Below are 15,217 nucleotides of genomic sequence, written 5' to 3'. Positions count from 1 at the left end.
TGGACTGACTATGGTAACAATATCAGATACATACCCATGGGACCACGCGGTCCTGGAAAACCTCCACGTCCTGGGGGTCCACCTCCCATATGTAAAGGTGGGGGAGGAGGTCCCAAAATTCCTGGAGCAGGGTTTGTTGACTGATGCAACATGAACGGATCATCACTGTAAATGGGAGGGGGGGGGAGAAATTAGTCATTCATAGTGTGCTTCTTCAGGTCAAATCAGAATTGCAAGCCAGACAATTGCATGCACCAGATCAGCCACAAACTACACAAATAGTCATGATCATTAGGCGAGTCTTCCTCCATTCACCCAGTCTCCCCAATAAACAAACCTTCAGTTTCAACTACATTAATCAGTCTTGCATAAAATCTTGACTGAGCCAGTAAAGTTTAATTTTACATACTTTTAAGGAGAATTTCGTAAATCCCAGCAAAGTGATCTTGCCCTACATGTTCCATCTACTTCAAGGCAAGTCCTGGATTGTGCATGCTCCAGGTATGCATTAAGCCTTGAGAGAGAAATATTCACATGACGAAAGAGGAACTTGGACTGGAGCACAACTAAAAACCAAGAGTTCCTAGGGGATTCAAGTGCAAAGTTATTCATCCCACCACTTGCCATTTGCCAGGTTTGCGGTGTTGACTCACCCAAATATATTACTTACTAAAACAAAGATGAAACTTTGAGGACGATGGCTGAGGGAAGTAGGCTTACGATTCACTTACACATATTGCTGCTCTGGGAACTAATACACATTTGGATTGTATGGATGGCTGTGCAATAGGCTGACATATGGCAGACCACAAACAGTCTGTCGAGCAGGGCCGCCTGTCAATGGGTTTGCATTTCATCCTTGGATGCGTAGCACGAGGGATTTAAGGCGTAAACTTGTGCTCACAAATAGCCACTCAGTCCATAGGAGGCTGAGTCGCCATTTACAAATTTGTTTAGGTTCTGCTCAGGTCATCAACTGACTCTTGTTTCAGTTCAGTTGTACTCATGCACGTAAATGCAGGCAAGCAGACAGTATTACCAGTCTTGGAAGGGCCGAATAAGGTTTCAGGCAAGATCACCATGTGAATTAATGAGGCAGACAAAGGTGCTCTTGTGGATGGGTTTCCACCAATTAGTGAAAAACCTGGGGAACCCAAACATACACTGTCAAACATGTGTAGACTGAAGCTCTCGTTAAACAGAGCATCCCACATACACCATTAAGCATTTAGCGAGCCATTACGCTGTCACCTACACTGCTTGGTAACAAAGCCACCTCACATAAAAGCATCCACATAGTACACAAACCTTGGAAGTGCCTATGCAACATTGAGCGTGGCCAGCAGGATGGCATACTACATGGCACAAAACATCTTGGCCTACAAAAAAAAAACACGAGACGTGGTAACCCTCAAATGCCACCTTATGAAACTGGAGGCCACTCCTTGGACTGCGACAGATCCCATCAACCAACACCAAGCGACAATACTCCACAAGGAATATCTGGCCCTAGCCAATAAAGAGGCGAAAAAACAGATTCATGCACTCAACAATGTCTGTATGATGTAGGAGATAAGGGAGGATTACTACTGGCATGGCTGGGAAGGAAGGAAAGAGGCAAAATGGTTACACAAGATAATAGGGCGATGCCTTCCACAAGGCCCAGGGCATAGCCTGGAACTTGCATGGTACAGTTCGCAATTCTACAAAGCTCGCCCCTTGCTGGTGTGGCCCAAATGCGTGCATACCTGGACGAAACTCCCATCCCAACCCAGACGTCAAGGAGAAGGCACTGTTAGAGGAAGACATTACAATGGAAGAGATACAGGGAGCAATAGGCAGACTGAAAGCCAGGAAAACCCCAAGACCCAACAGGCTACTAGGAAAAATGGAGGACTCTCAGGCCCCTACCTGTTAAAGATGTACAAGACTGCTCAAGAGGAGGGGTTCCCTGCCAATTTACCCCAGACCGGGCACAATAGTGGTGATCCATAAACCAGGGAAAACGGCCAGTAAATTACACTCATATTGCCCGATATCACTATTGAATATTGAAACGAAGATAAGGCAACGATACAGACTGCAGTTAGTACAACTCATATCTCCCCTGATTGATAGGGACCAGTCAGGCTTTATGCCTAAAAGGTCAAACTATAACCTCCATAGGCTCTACAACTGTTAGAAACAGTTAAGATAAGAGCAGACCCACACATTCCTCTCATTGGATGCCAAAACAACATTTCAATGCAGTGCACTGGTCATATACAATGCATGCCTTTTAACAGTTTGGATTTGGGCCCCAGTTTATTACCTGGGTGAAACTGTTGTACCAGGTTCCAATGGCAAATGTGAGGGCGAAGGGCAAGACTTCAGACTTATGCAGAGAAAGAGACGAGACAGGGTTGCTCATTAACCCTCTTACTATTTTCCCTGGTGCTGGCGTTATGCGCCAGGAGACCACCATACACACTTAAGCTATTGCAATTCTAAATCAACCCCCATCTGCACCATCTCTCCCGAGGGAGGGGCTGGAGGAGCCTCTTACTGGCTACGCAGAGTACAATAAAGGGCTGGAGGCAATCAGGGAAATACATAGGATAGGAAAAAAGATTAACTCGGGAGACTCCGCTCTGGAGTGGTCGCATTTAAAGGAAATAAGAAGGCTGAAGGGTTATGCGGTCTGGGATACTATAGGTTTCCAAGGATTGGACAATCCTGGTAGGGGGGTCCCGGATATCATTCGCCCAACTGCAGAGGGAGTACCAATTACATAAGATGCAATATTTTAAATACCTGCAGCGAAGACATGCTTGGAGACTGAAAGATTAGAAGAGACTGACCTGCCAGTGTACGCCCCATTGGAAGGAAGGCTGCTACAGGGCGAGTTGGGGGGGATGTGAGGGATGGATGGGTATCGGACATACGAGAGTTGGAGGACACAGACGAACTGCTGCATCCCACGAAAACTGCAATCAAGTCCAGAATTAGACTGATACATTATAAGATCCTTCATCAGGTATACTAGGATAGGGCTTGTCTACACAGAATGGATAGGCAAGACTCCCCACACGGCAGTGGGAATATTTTTACATACAGGAATACTGGTGTGTTATACTTGTGGAAACGTTACATAGAGGGAAAAGGATGCCCCAGGAAATTCCGTAATATATGGTGGCCATGGATGGAATATTACGATATTGATTTGGCAGACCTAGGACAGAGTACACTCAACCCCCCCCCCCCCTTTTTGGCAGCCATTCCCGCTTAGTTCTGAATGGGAACAGATATAGCTGAATAGATCGATGATTTTAAATTGATACAATGTGCTGCATTGGCCTTTCTTGGTCAACCATTCCTTCTCTCCACTGTAATTGTTGGTGCAAGCGATGTCGATAATGCCGTCATATGTCCAACCCCCAATTTGGTTTTTTTTTTTTAAGTGCCCATGCAACACAAATTGTAAATGCACTCCAGACCAGTCCAAAAAAAAAAAGTTGATAAATCACAAACCATCTTTGCGATTTACCGCCAAACAGCCGGACCAGAATAGTAAACCGCCAGTAAAGTATCACAGATTTCGGTCTACAACACACACCCTAATATCACATGCTGTTGCACCCCCAGAGAGCACAAAGAGGGATTACTTCTGGAATGTTTGCTATACAAACGTCCAAGGCAAAAATCAAACACATGGGGCGCATGAATCAATGCATGTCTTGATTTAATCCGTACCCCGCTGCCTACAGCGTCCAACATCCCACCCACAGTAGCTTGGCAAACTGTAAGAATTATCCAACTGGAATTATTTTTTTTTACATGCATTACGAGGACTTTCAAAGAAAATAATGCAAAGAAAGTGGTGAATCTGTAGAAGGCTATTCTCTAGAACGCTAGTTTGCAACCTTTGCCATTAACCACATTTACATGCTTTGAAAGTTGTTCCTTTATTGGCCCCAGTCAAAATGGAAAAAAGGCCAATGTTTTAAGTTTTATCACTCGAGAAACAGTAAGTAGGTAATGTCAGAAGCGTACAACTAAAAAGCTTAAGCAAGTCAATGTTTCTGCACTTAACTCTACAATACGAAAATAAAAGCCAATCTCAAGTTACATTTTTAACATTTAAAACGGTACAAAACAGCATAGGTTTGCATAGTGCTCTATACTTACATTCCATGTCCAGAATCTGGGTTCCACTCTGGGTATCTTAAAAAGAAAAATACATATTGATGATCTACATATTGCTATTTAATAGCTCACATTTTACACACACTAAAAAGGAAACAATGCTCCCCCAAGCATCCAAAGAAAGTTATTCTAATTTTTTGGAACATTTTCTGATGCCAGGTGGAGAGCATCAGGCCATCGACCAAGAAAATACACTTTTGTACCCTGGGTCGATTTCTAAACTTTAGAACCACAGCCCAATTTTTAAAACAAGCCTTCACGACGCACCTAGCTTGAATGGATAGGAGGTGGTCGATTTGAAAAAAATATAAAAATACCATCTTGCTGTAGCGCACTCATTTACAGACAGCACATTTTTCATTAAAATGGCCACTAAATTGGCACACAGTTTTACAGCAAAAACAATATAGTGCCCAAATGATTTGCTTTCATAAGAGGTGAACATGTACACTTCAATTACAGGTATATACTTTTTTTTGTGTCACAAAAAAAATGAGATCCTACAGCCTTTCGTGTCACACTCCCTGCACATCAGCGAGATGGTCACATAATTTACTTTCTCAGACTGCAAAGTGAGAGGAGTTTTTAAACACCAAACCCCATGTTGAAAAAAAAAATAAGCAGCATTTTTTTCAGAAAACATAGGTTGACACTTAACGTTTGTCATTGAAGTGCAGCAAAACAAAACACCAAGATGAAAAAGTTACTTATTTCGGTAATACCCTATCTGGTAGAAACAGTATCTAGCCACAGATTATATGTCTATAATTTTCATAGGTGTCGGTAAGTGGCGATGCTTAGCTCAGAGTCACGCTGTTAGCGCCCGTTAGCTCCGCATGTCGTCACCAGCGTAGTTTGCACCAGAAGTGCCGCTTTTATCACTTATTTAGGTGCCACTATGACGTGGTTTTGTCAGTTACCCTTCCCGACTTTCCAAGTCAAACACTGAAACATGAAGAGTGCAGACCTTTGAATGTGTATCAAAACTAGGGCCCTGAAAAGGAACAACATTGACCCAAGAAACTAGTCTTCAGTGCTGGAAAGAAGGGTGGGTTGGTAAGGAATCTGCGGCTAGATACTTACTCTGCCAGATACAGAGTTACCCAAGGTAAGTAACTTGTTCATCTGATAAGGAATCTGCCGATAGATATCTCTATCTTTGAATAGATATGCAAGCAATACCATATCTGAAGCGAATGCAACAACAAAATCCTGCAGAACTGAACAGACAAAATGGCTGTTCCTGCAGACTGGACTGTCTATAGGCAGTAATGCGGGGTAAACGTGTGCAGGAATGCCCAGTTGCCGCTTAACAGATGTCCAGGATCGGGACTCCATGTTGCAACGCAGTGGTAGCAGCATTCGCTCTGGTAGAATGAGCCCTTAAGCCGTCCGGAGGCTGTTTCTTTGCCAGAGCAAAGCATAAGTTACTTACCTGTAATCCTAGTTCTCTTCCAGGGGTTTCCTCAAATCCAATAGCACTGATTATTTCCGCCCATGCGCAGGGACACACACATATACATTATATATATATATATATATATATATATATATATATATATATATATATATATATATATATATATATATATATATATATATATATATATATATATATATATATATATATATATATATAATATATATACACATACATATATATACACATACATATACACATACATATATACACATACATATATAGACATACATATATAGACATATAAAGACATACATACACATCCATACACACATATATACACATAAATACACACATACATACACACATATATATACACACACACATACATATACATACATATACATACATACATACATACATACATACACACACACAAATATATCAGCAACAGCTCGCAAATTCCACCCGCTTTACGCGGAATCACTGGCGCAGACCAACTTGTGTGTCAGCATTTTTTTTATTTCTCCCACATCAGCTTCGGCCGTCCAAGCGGCCTTGATCACCTGACCATGCGTACTGACAAGCCCAAATTTAAAGTGCAAGTGCCTCACAGTTGCCAATTGACAGAAAATACTTATATCTGCATAAATACATTGCAACCATGCACTAGATACATCCTTATTTCTAAGTGCTCACCTAAACGTGAAAGGGATATAACCCTATTGTGTAAACTAAATGAAATTAAAACCAAAATCCTAGTCACTTTATAACTCTCTCTACTTCTGCAACGTTAAAGTTGTCTCATTATTAGTGCATCAATACGGTTATATAAATTGCCAACAAGCACATAGTTACATGTTGAACAATTTTGAAAGACCAACTTCTGTGCATCTTGCCCCATTCGTAATTCTGTCTATTAAGGACAGACACGCAAATGGTAATTCATTGAATGTGATAAAGTGCTAAGTTGCTACAGTACTATAAATTTAAAGTGACTGTGAGCCTCAGTGCTAATAGTCAAAGTGACTCGTGCCTATGTAGTGCAAATACCAAGATTGTCCTTAGAAAAAATTCTGAGCTTATCGATACTTTACAAGTTCTGATGTTTCATTCCAAGATACTTTTAGATTTTCGATGGTGTGGAGTAGAAAAAAGGGGGCAAGGGATATATAAAACCAATATAAATAAGCACCACCCAGTGACATACCTAAAACAACTCATAAAAAGAGACAGATAAAAATACCCACTATGTCTTAAAACCAATCATCACCCTGTGGATACCCACACAGAGGGTTTAAATAAATCTCATCTTAGTTGCCCTTAAAAAACTGATATTCTTTCTGTTCAATAAATTCATTGATATATACATAATTCACAATATTCTAGACGTAGTCATGGTACGGTTTCTCATTGTATGGAAAAAGGGGCTGAACTCCGAAATAAGTGAGGCATCCTCCATAATTAAGCTTTCATAAACATTTATGATGGTCCTCTCGGTTTCAATTGCGGAAGTTGGAGACGCTCTATGTATCTCGACCAGCCTTCGTATCCGAAGGCTACTAACAAATTGCATGTCCCACTGCCGAGGACCACGTCAATTCATGGGTGAAACGTGTGCTGTGTGCCCGTTATCTCTACCTTGGATTATCAATAGAGCCTAGTGTTAGATCTAGCTCGCTATTTCTGGCTGATCTTATGTCCGAGACCTTCGGCCCGGTTCTTGCACAGTATCTATACTATAATTGGTATCCTGAAAAATGTGTACCCTGGACTCCATATAACGATTGGCTACCTTCGAATAGATGTGATCTATCTTTTTTGAATTTTGACTTTGTAATATACTTTTCTTCTCATCGGCATCAAACATAGCCTCTAAAAATAATTGTTCCAAAGGAATTAAGTGCTAAAAATATTCAAGTCATCTTCAGCTGTGAAGAATCTGCACATAAACTTTGGTTTTCCTTGCGCCCTGAAGAAGGAACCTTGGATATATTGTCCTTTTCCGAAATGCGCGTCGGCGCTTTTTTCTGTTTTTGTTTGTATCTTCTGTCTTAGATATTTTGGTTCTGTGATTATGATACTGTCTTTTTGTAGTGTATGACGTTGTGATTGGTTGAGAGGATGTTTGAATGTTTGAGTTTGATTGGGGGTTATTTGCTATGTTTATTTGATTAATTGCATGATATATGTAAATGTCTTTTATGAATCTGTGCTCCTTGATGGACTTGCAAAAATAAATGTATATGTTTTGGTTATAATTGTTTCTGTGTGGGACAATGATGTTATATAGGAACTGATTAATATACTACCTTCTGTTATATAAGCTTCTAAGAGAGGTTTTTCTATGTTTTTGGATTGTTTTTCCCTGCTTCCTCTCCTAGTATTTAGCCTACAGGGACCCTCTTTTGTGTTTGAAGGTCCTCTGTTGCATTTAGACCTCCCAGATATTTACAGTCGAACTCCAATATATAGTTTGTCTCTAATCGACGTAAACTGGCTTCTCTGTCCCCTCCTCTCTTTGTTGGAGGAATTGACTGGCAACATATCGGAGAAATTGGGGGTCTCTGTTATGCACAGACTGGAAATGTCTTGCAACTGGGTAGTTCTGGTCTTTATTAATGATCGCCCTTAGATGCTGTAAAATACGCTTATGTACTGCCAATTTGGTACTGCCAATATACTTTAAACAACATTCACATTCCAGAACATACACACAGTATTCTGTTTTGCAGGCAAGATATTTCTCTGGAAATATCAGAGAATGCGGTCCTGTAGATCTTAGTGCCAAACTGACAGGCCCTACAGGTTGAACATTTATAAAAACCCTTTCTGGAGTCTGTGAGAAGGTGGCCTGATATGCAGTGGTCACTATTCTAGTGCCCACTATGTATCAGTCCAGCAACCCTTATTGATGATTGGTTGTAAGTCAACCTTATAGACCAGCTATCCTAGTAGCATGGATACGAGCAGTCTAAGGCTAAAGACTCGAGAGGGCGTGTTAAGCCAGCTGTTTACCACACATATACCCCTTGAATACCCAGTGAAAGGACACCACACAAGTGTTATGAAAATAAACAGTTATTTATTTAAAGATCACAACAGCCCTGTACTCTTTATGAGGACAGGGTACTAAGCACAAACCAAAACTCTTACAAAAATACTTAAGTTAGCACAGTATATACAAATGCCCGAGGGGCACGGAAAACCATATACTCTGAAAGTGGAATGCGAAATTCCTAGCAGGTAAGTACAGTACTAATAGCTTTTGGAATCGCTAGGACTTGACTAGGGAATCGTTAGATTACGTCTAAGAGGCCTAGGGGACTCGGGTGCAGTGTGTGCACTCTCACGCGAGATGCGGGACAAAAGTCTATGGTAGCTAGGAAATAGAAAGTTAGTGTTCTCGGGCGAACCCGACCTGGTAGGGAGAAAACGAAAGTAGATTCTGACCCTTGGATAGTGAGGCTATGCTGGGGCACCGAAATGCCGAAGTTACCTAGCCCAGGGGCTGCAGCTGCATAGGTCTGAAAAGACGTCGGGAATCCTCGTAGACGGACCAGGAGCCGGAAGAAAAGATGCTGGCCGGTGACCAGTGAAGAAAGTTCAGTCGGATCCAAGCCTGGATCTTGAAGATAGATGACACCTGAAAGCAGAGGGGACCAAGTTCGAGACTACTAGCCAGTAGTCAGTGGGCACCAGGAGGGCACCGGATGGTAGCCACCTCGACAAGGTGAGTGGGTGACGCTTGACTCGAAGATCTCACGGACCAGGAGGCGTTGTCGGCGACCAGGATGGAGGATCGAGCTGTCCCACGAAGATAGAAGCTGTCGGCGTCGCTGGACCCAGGATTGGGCAACAAAGCCTTGGCAAATTCAAGCCCACGCGGTGGACCTAAAATGGCGTCTGGAGTGGACCAGGAGGGTCCGGGGTGCCTCTCTTGAAGAAGGAAGCAAGGGCCAGCCTGGAGCAACCAGACCAGCAGAAGAGTTGTCGTCGGGCGTCGTTCAGAAGGCCACAAGCCAGCCGGCTAGTAGCCAAACAACGCGGTGCACAGCAAACAGCAGAAGGGCCCCACGCCGATCGTGGAGATGCAGGGAGGCTGATCTTGGGTGCTGGAGCTGCGCAGGGTTGGGGCTTCTCGGACCCCAAAGCACTCACCAGTGGAAGACTCGGTGGGCTTGCAATAAAGATGTCGTGCAGTCTTGGCGATCGTCGGTCCCTTGAGGTCTCGTCGCACTCACGGTTCTCAGCTTTGCTGTAGAGGTGAGTAGAGGTCAGAGGTGCCAGGGAAGCCGGGTCTCGTCGTGCTGGGTCGTCGGATTCGTGATGAAGGACTTGCAGCAGGCCGCAGTGTTCTTTAGGATGGTGCCTGCGGATGCAGGGTGACTACTCCTTAGCCACAAGGGAGAATCTTGAAGAAGAAATCGTGAAGTCCTTTCGAAGAAAGTGGTATCTTGATTCCAAAGATGATCTAATTTGAACAGGGGGCCCGCTCCCATCTTTATACTAAAAAAGGGGGCTGACCCGGTGACTAGGTCCTGCCTATGGGTGGGACTAGGTGGGGGGTGGTTACACCCCTCAGCCATGCCGGACTTCCCCAGGCCAGGGGCTGGTGTGCCCCTGGAACTGGTTCAGACCGGCCTATGCGTAGTGAGCACCGGGGTGCCACTCAGCAGTCACCTTCCTGTAAAGCCCTGCCTACCCAGGATACACAAAACCATGTCTGGGACGGTGCTAGCACCGCCCCTGACAGGAAACCCTTTGTCCAGGCTCCCCTCACTGGAAGGACTCCCAGCTGCAGGGGGTCAGACTCGTGTCTGTGGTGGCAGCATCCATTTTGTGGAGCTGAGGCTTCAGTTAACTTTAACCGGGGTTCACAGTTACATACATGTCGTGTCCCTCTAGAAGGGTGGAATGCTAACCCCGTCGCCAGAATTGGCGAGGGGTTAGTATTCCAATTCGTATGACACCTTACTCGACATGTTTTGATAAAGCAATACCAAAGATAGCATTTAACCGCGAGGATTATAATGCACTTAAGAGTATATGGTATGCGATATCATGGAACAGCTATTAGGGCTTGATTCCGCAAGCTGCAGACAGGCTCAGCTCATGCCAGAGCACCATCTCACACGATTCCAAGCACTCTGCCTTCAGGATTGTCAAGGCCTGCCATAGGAGTGACTGATAGGAATCTGTGTGTCCATTTTAGGGTTAGGTATAGGTATACTACACCTACAGCAAAGGGTGATTACACGACTTTGCCCCAGCTGTCATGCAGCCAGTTGTGTCAAATTTAGGAGGCCAGCCAGGGGTGGCACAATACGTGCTGCAGCCCCTGGCAGCCCTGGGTACACCTATGCCCTGAGTTACAGGGTCTGATAAGGTGGCCCAGTACCAATTGGTAGATGCACCTAGGGTACATGAGGTAATTTAGAAAGAGAACAGCCAGGCTGTGGGTCTGATTGGCAGGCCCACAGCCAGAGAAAGTCGTAAACCAGTGAAACAAAAGCAAAAAATCTGGGTGATCATAGGATTGCAGACCCTACTCTCCTACATGACCCCCCCCCAAACTTTGGGACAATAAGCTAACCTTGACCAGGTGAGTCTTCTTGTTCTAAGTGGAAATATCTGGAGAGCCCATCGGCATTGCCATGATCAGTACCAGGTCTATGTTCCACTGTAAAGTCCATCCCCTGTAGGGAAATGGACCACCTAAGCAGTTTGGGGTTTTCACCCTTCATCTGATTTAGCCACAAGAGGGGCTTATGGTCGGTCTGAATCTTGAAGTGAGTGCCAAACAAGTATGGCCTCAGCTTCTTCAGGGCCCAAACCACAGCAAAGGCCTCCCTCTCAATAGCTGACCAATTCTTCTCTCTGGGGGTCAGCCTTCTGCTTATAAAAGCAATGGGCTGATCCTGACCATCAAAATTCAGTTGAGAAAGAACAGCTCCCACACCCAACTCAGAAGCATCTGTTTGGACAATGAATGGTTTGGAGTAGTCTGGACTCTTAAGGATAGGTGCTGTGCACATGGCCTGCTTTAGGTCATCGAATGCTTTTTGACAGCCTGCTGTCCACTGAACCTTTTTTGGCATTTTCTTACTTGTCAGTTCATTTAATGGTGTCACAATGGAACCATAGTTCCTGACAAACTTTCTGTAGTATCCAGTCAGGCCCAAGAAAGCTCGAACCTGAGTCTGGGTGGTTGGAGGAGCCCAGTCCCTGATTGACTGTATTTTGCTCTCCAGTGGCTGAACCTGGCCTCCACCTACAAGGTGGCCCAGGTATACAACCTGTGTCTGCCCTATCTGGCACTTGGTGGCCTTGATAGTGAGGCCTGCTGCTTGCAGAGCCTCTAACACTTTCCTCAGGTGGACCAGGTGATCCTCCCAGGTGGAGCTAAAGACAGCAATATCATCTAGATATGCTGCACAGAAGTCATCCAGCCCAGTGAGGACTTGATTCACCAACCTTTGGAAGGTGGCAGGTGCATTTTTCAGACCAAAGGGCATTACCACAAATTGATAATGCCCACCAGGGGTTGAAAATGCTGTTTTGGGCTTGGCATCCTCAGCTAACCTGATTTGCCAATACCCAGCTGTTAAGTCAAATGTACTTAAGTAGTTGGCAGAAGCCAATCTATCTATAAGTTCATCTGCCCTTGGTATTGGATGGGCATCAGTCTTAGTGACTGCATTGAGACCCCTGTAGTCTACGCAAAACCTCATCTCTCTCTTACCATCTTGGGTGTGAGGCTTTGGCACTAGAACTACTGGACTAGCCCAAGGGCTATCTGAGGGTTCAATGACTCCCAATTCCAACATTTTCTGCACTTCAGTTTTTATGCAGTCTCTAACATGATCAGGCTGCCTGTAGATTTTACTCTTGACTGGCAGGCTGTCACCAGTGTCAACCTCATGGGTGCACCAATTGGTCTGACTGGGTGTCAGAGAGAACATATGTCTGAAAGACTGAAGAACCTGTTTACAGTCTTTCTGTTGATGTTCAGAGAGGCTGCCACAAAAGACAACACCATCTACTGACCCATCATCAGGATTCTGAGTGAGCAGGTCTGGGAGAGGGTCACTCTCTTCCTCCTGTCCCTCATCTATGGCCATGAGCAAGCTCATGTCCTTCCTGTCGACATATGCTTTGAGCCTGTTGACATGGAGTACCCTATGGGGACTCCTGGGAGTTCCAAGGTCCACCAGGTAGGTGACCTCTCCCTTTTGCTCAAGGATTGTGTGGGGCCCAGACCATTTGTCTTTGAGTGCTGCTGGGGCCACTGGCTCCAGCACCCACACCTTCTGTCCAGGCTGATAAACAGTCAGGACAGCCTTTTGGTCATGCCAAGCTTTTTGAAGTTCTTGACTGGCCTTAAGGTTTTCTGATGCCTTCTCCATATACTCAGCCATCCTGGAGCGGAGACCAAGTACATAGTCCATTATGTTGGTTGCAGGCTTTTTGAGAGGTCTCTCCCATCCTTCCTTCACCAAACACAAGGGGCCTCTCACAGGATGCCCATACAAAAGTTCAAAAGGGCTGTAGCCAACCCCCTTTTGTGGGACCTCTCTGTAAGCAAACAGAAGGCAGGGCATCAGGACATCCCATCTACGCCTGAGTGTTTCAGGTAGTCCATGAATCATCCCTTTTAGGGTCCTGTTGAACCTTTCAACAAGCCCATTGCATTGTGGGTGATAGGGTGTAGTGAATTTGTAATTGACACCACACTCCTTCCACATAGCAGTTAAATAGCTTGACATGAAGTTTGCACCTCTGTCAGAGACAACCTCCTTAGGGAAGCCCACTCTGGAGAACACTCCAACTAGGGCCCTTGCCACCACAGGGGCTGTGGTGGTCCTAAGTGGAATAGCTTCAGGATACCTGGTGGCATGATCCACTACCACCAGTATAAACTTGTGCCCTGATGCTGTCTGGGGTTCCATTGGACCAACAATGTCAATCCCCACTCTTTCAAAGGGCACCCCCACCACAGGCATTGGTATAAGGGGGGCCTTTGTTGTGCCACCTGACTTACCACTGGCTTGGCAAGTGACACAGGAGCGACAAAACTCCTTGGTATCCTCATTCATGTGAGGCCAGTGAAAGTGTGAGACAAGCCTGTCCCAAGTCTTTGTCTGGCCTAAGTGTCCTGCTAAGGGAATCTCATGGGCCAAGGTAAGTAGGAACCCTCTCTGAGACAAGGGTACAACCAGCCTCCTGGTCATGCCAGGCTTGGGGTCTCTTGACTCAGTGTACAGGAGTCCATCTTCCCAGTATACCTTGTGGGTACCTGTGGCGTTCCCAGCAGCCTCAGCAGCAGCCTGCTGTCTGAGGGGTTCAAGAGAAGGGCAGCCTAACTGGTCCTTCCCCAGGTCTTCCCTTGAGGGTCCCCCTGAACCCAAGAATTCAACTTGATCAAGTTCAAACTCTCTAGGCTCAGTTTCCCTCAATTCCTGCAGGTCAGCCTCCTCTGAGACTTGATCCACAACCTGGGGCAAGGGGGAAGGCACAGCCTTAACCCTACTGCTCTTTTTCTTGGAAGGTGTCTGGTCCATTGTTCCAGGATCCAGCACCTGTTCAGTGGGGCATCTTCTGGCCTGTGACCTAGTCACAGCAAACACATGTGCTGGCAAACCTAACATTTCCAGATGAGTCCTCTGCTCCACTTCTGACCATTGTGATGACTCCAAATCATTGCCCAACAAACAATCCACTGGGAGGTCTGAACTAACTACAACCTTCTTTTGGCCAGTTACCCCTCCCCAGGAGAAAGCTACAATTGCCATACTATGATTGGTAGTGACATTGCTTGCATTGGTCACCAGGAATTCTGTACCTGGCATGATCTGTCCAGGGTCCACAAAGCTAGGTGTCACCATTGTGACACTGGCACAAGTGTCCCTATAGGCCTGAGCCATTTTTCCATTAATAAAAGGTGTCTGTCTGTATTTGCCCAAAGTATTGGGACTTATGTCAGGGGACATATCCATATCCCCTGTACTGACAAGGACAGCCTGAGTGAGGGTGCCAACTAAGTTGTCACTCCCCTCAGAACCCAGGGTTAACCCTACTAAACCCTTGGGAGGTGCACTACCACTGCTGGCTGTACTAGGGGGCACAGGTGCCTTAGGGGCTGCAGTGGCAGGAGTCTGCCCTCCTCCTTTCTTGGTGCACTCACTAAACCAGTGAGTTTTACTTTTGCAGTATTGGCACCACCTTTTAGATTGGCCTTCTTTCTTCTTTTGGGGAGCCTGACCCCCACCCTCTTTGGGTTGTTGGGGACCTGTCGAAGACTTCTGGTCATTTTGTTCCCCTTTCGAATCCTTACCCTTCTGGTCTGCTTTCTTCTGACCACCTTGATTCTGGCCCTGGTTCTGTTTAACTCTTGTTCTAACCCATCTGTCTGCCTTCTTTCCCAATTCTTGGGGAGAGGTCAGATCTGAGTCAACAAGATGCTGATGCAACAACTGGTTCTGACAATTGTTTAAAATTTGCTCTCTCATCATCAAATTGTACAATCCTTTATAATCAGTAACCTTACTGCCCAGCAACCAGCCCTCAAAAGCCTTAGTGGCACAATCTACAAAGTCAGCCCAATCTTGA

At 45.2% G+C, this 15,217-nt stretch overlaps 1 protein-coding gene across 2 annotated transcripts in view; it reads right to left on the bottom strand.

Annotated features, from left to right (window-relative positions):
* MATR3 (matrin 3) overlaps positions 1-15,217 on the bottom strand; it is a 220,219-nt gene that overhangs the window by 172,932 nt on the left and 32,070 nt on the right. For both annotated transcript variants that reach the window (XM_086931450.1, XM_086931449.1), the window contains 2 exons: positions 4,168-4,203; positions 35-165 (listed from right to left, as the gene is read on the bottom strand). In XM_086931450.1, the coding sequence (XP_086787576.1) occupies positions 35-165; positions 4,168-4,203 (167 nt within the window). The remainder of the gene's footprint in view (positions 1-34; positions 166-4,167; positions 4,204-15,217) is intronic.

This window comes from Lissotriton vulgaris, chromosome 7 (genome assembly GCF_964263255.1).
Source record: "Lissotriton vulgaris chromosome 7, aLisVul1.2, whole genome shotgun sequence".
In the NCBI taxonomy this organism is placed as follows: Eukaryota; Metazoa; Chordata; class Amphibia; order Caudata; family Salamandridae; genus Lissotriton; species Lissotriton vulgaris.
The sequence above is the reverse complement of the archived record's forward strand: the minus strand, read 5'-3'. Positions and strand labels throughout refer to the sequence as shown.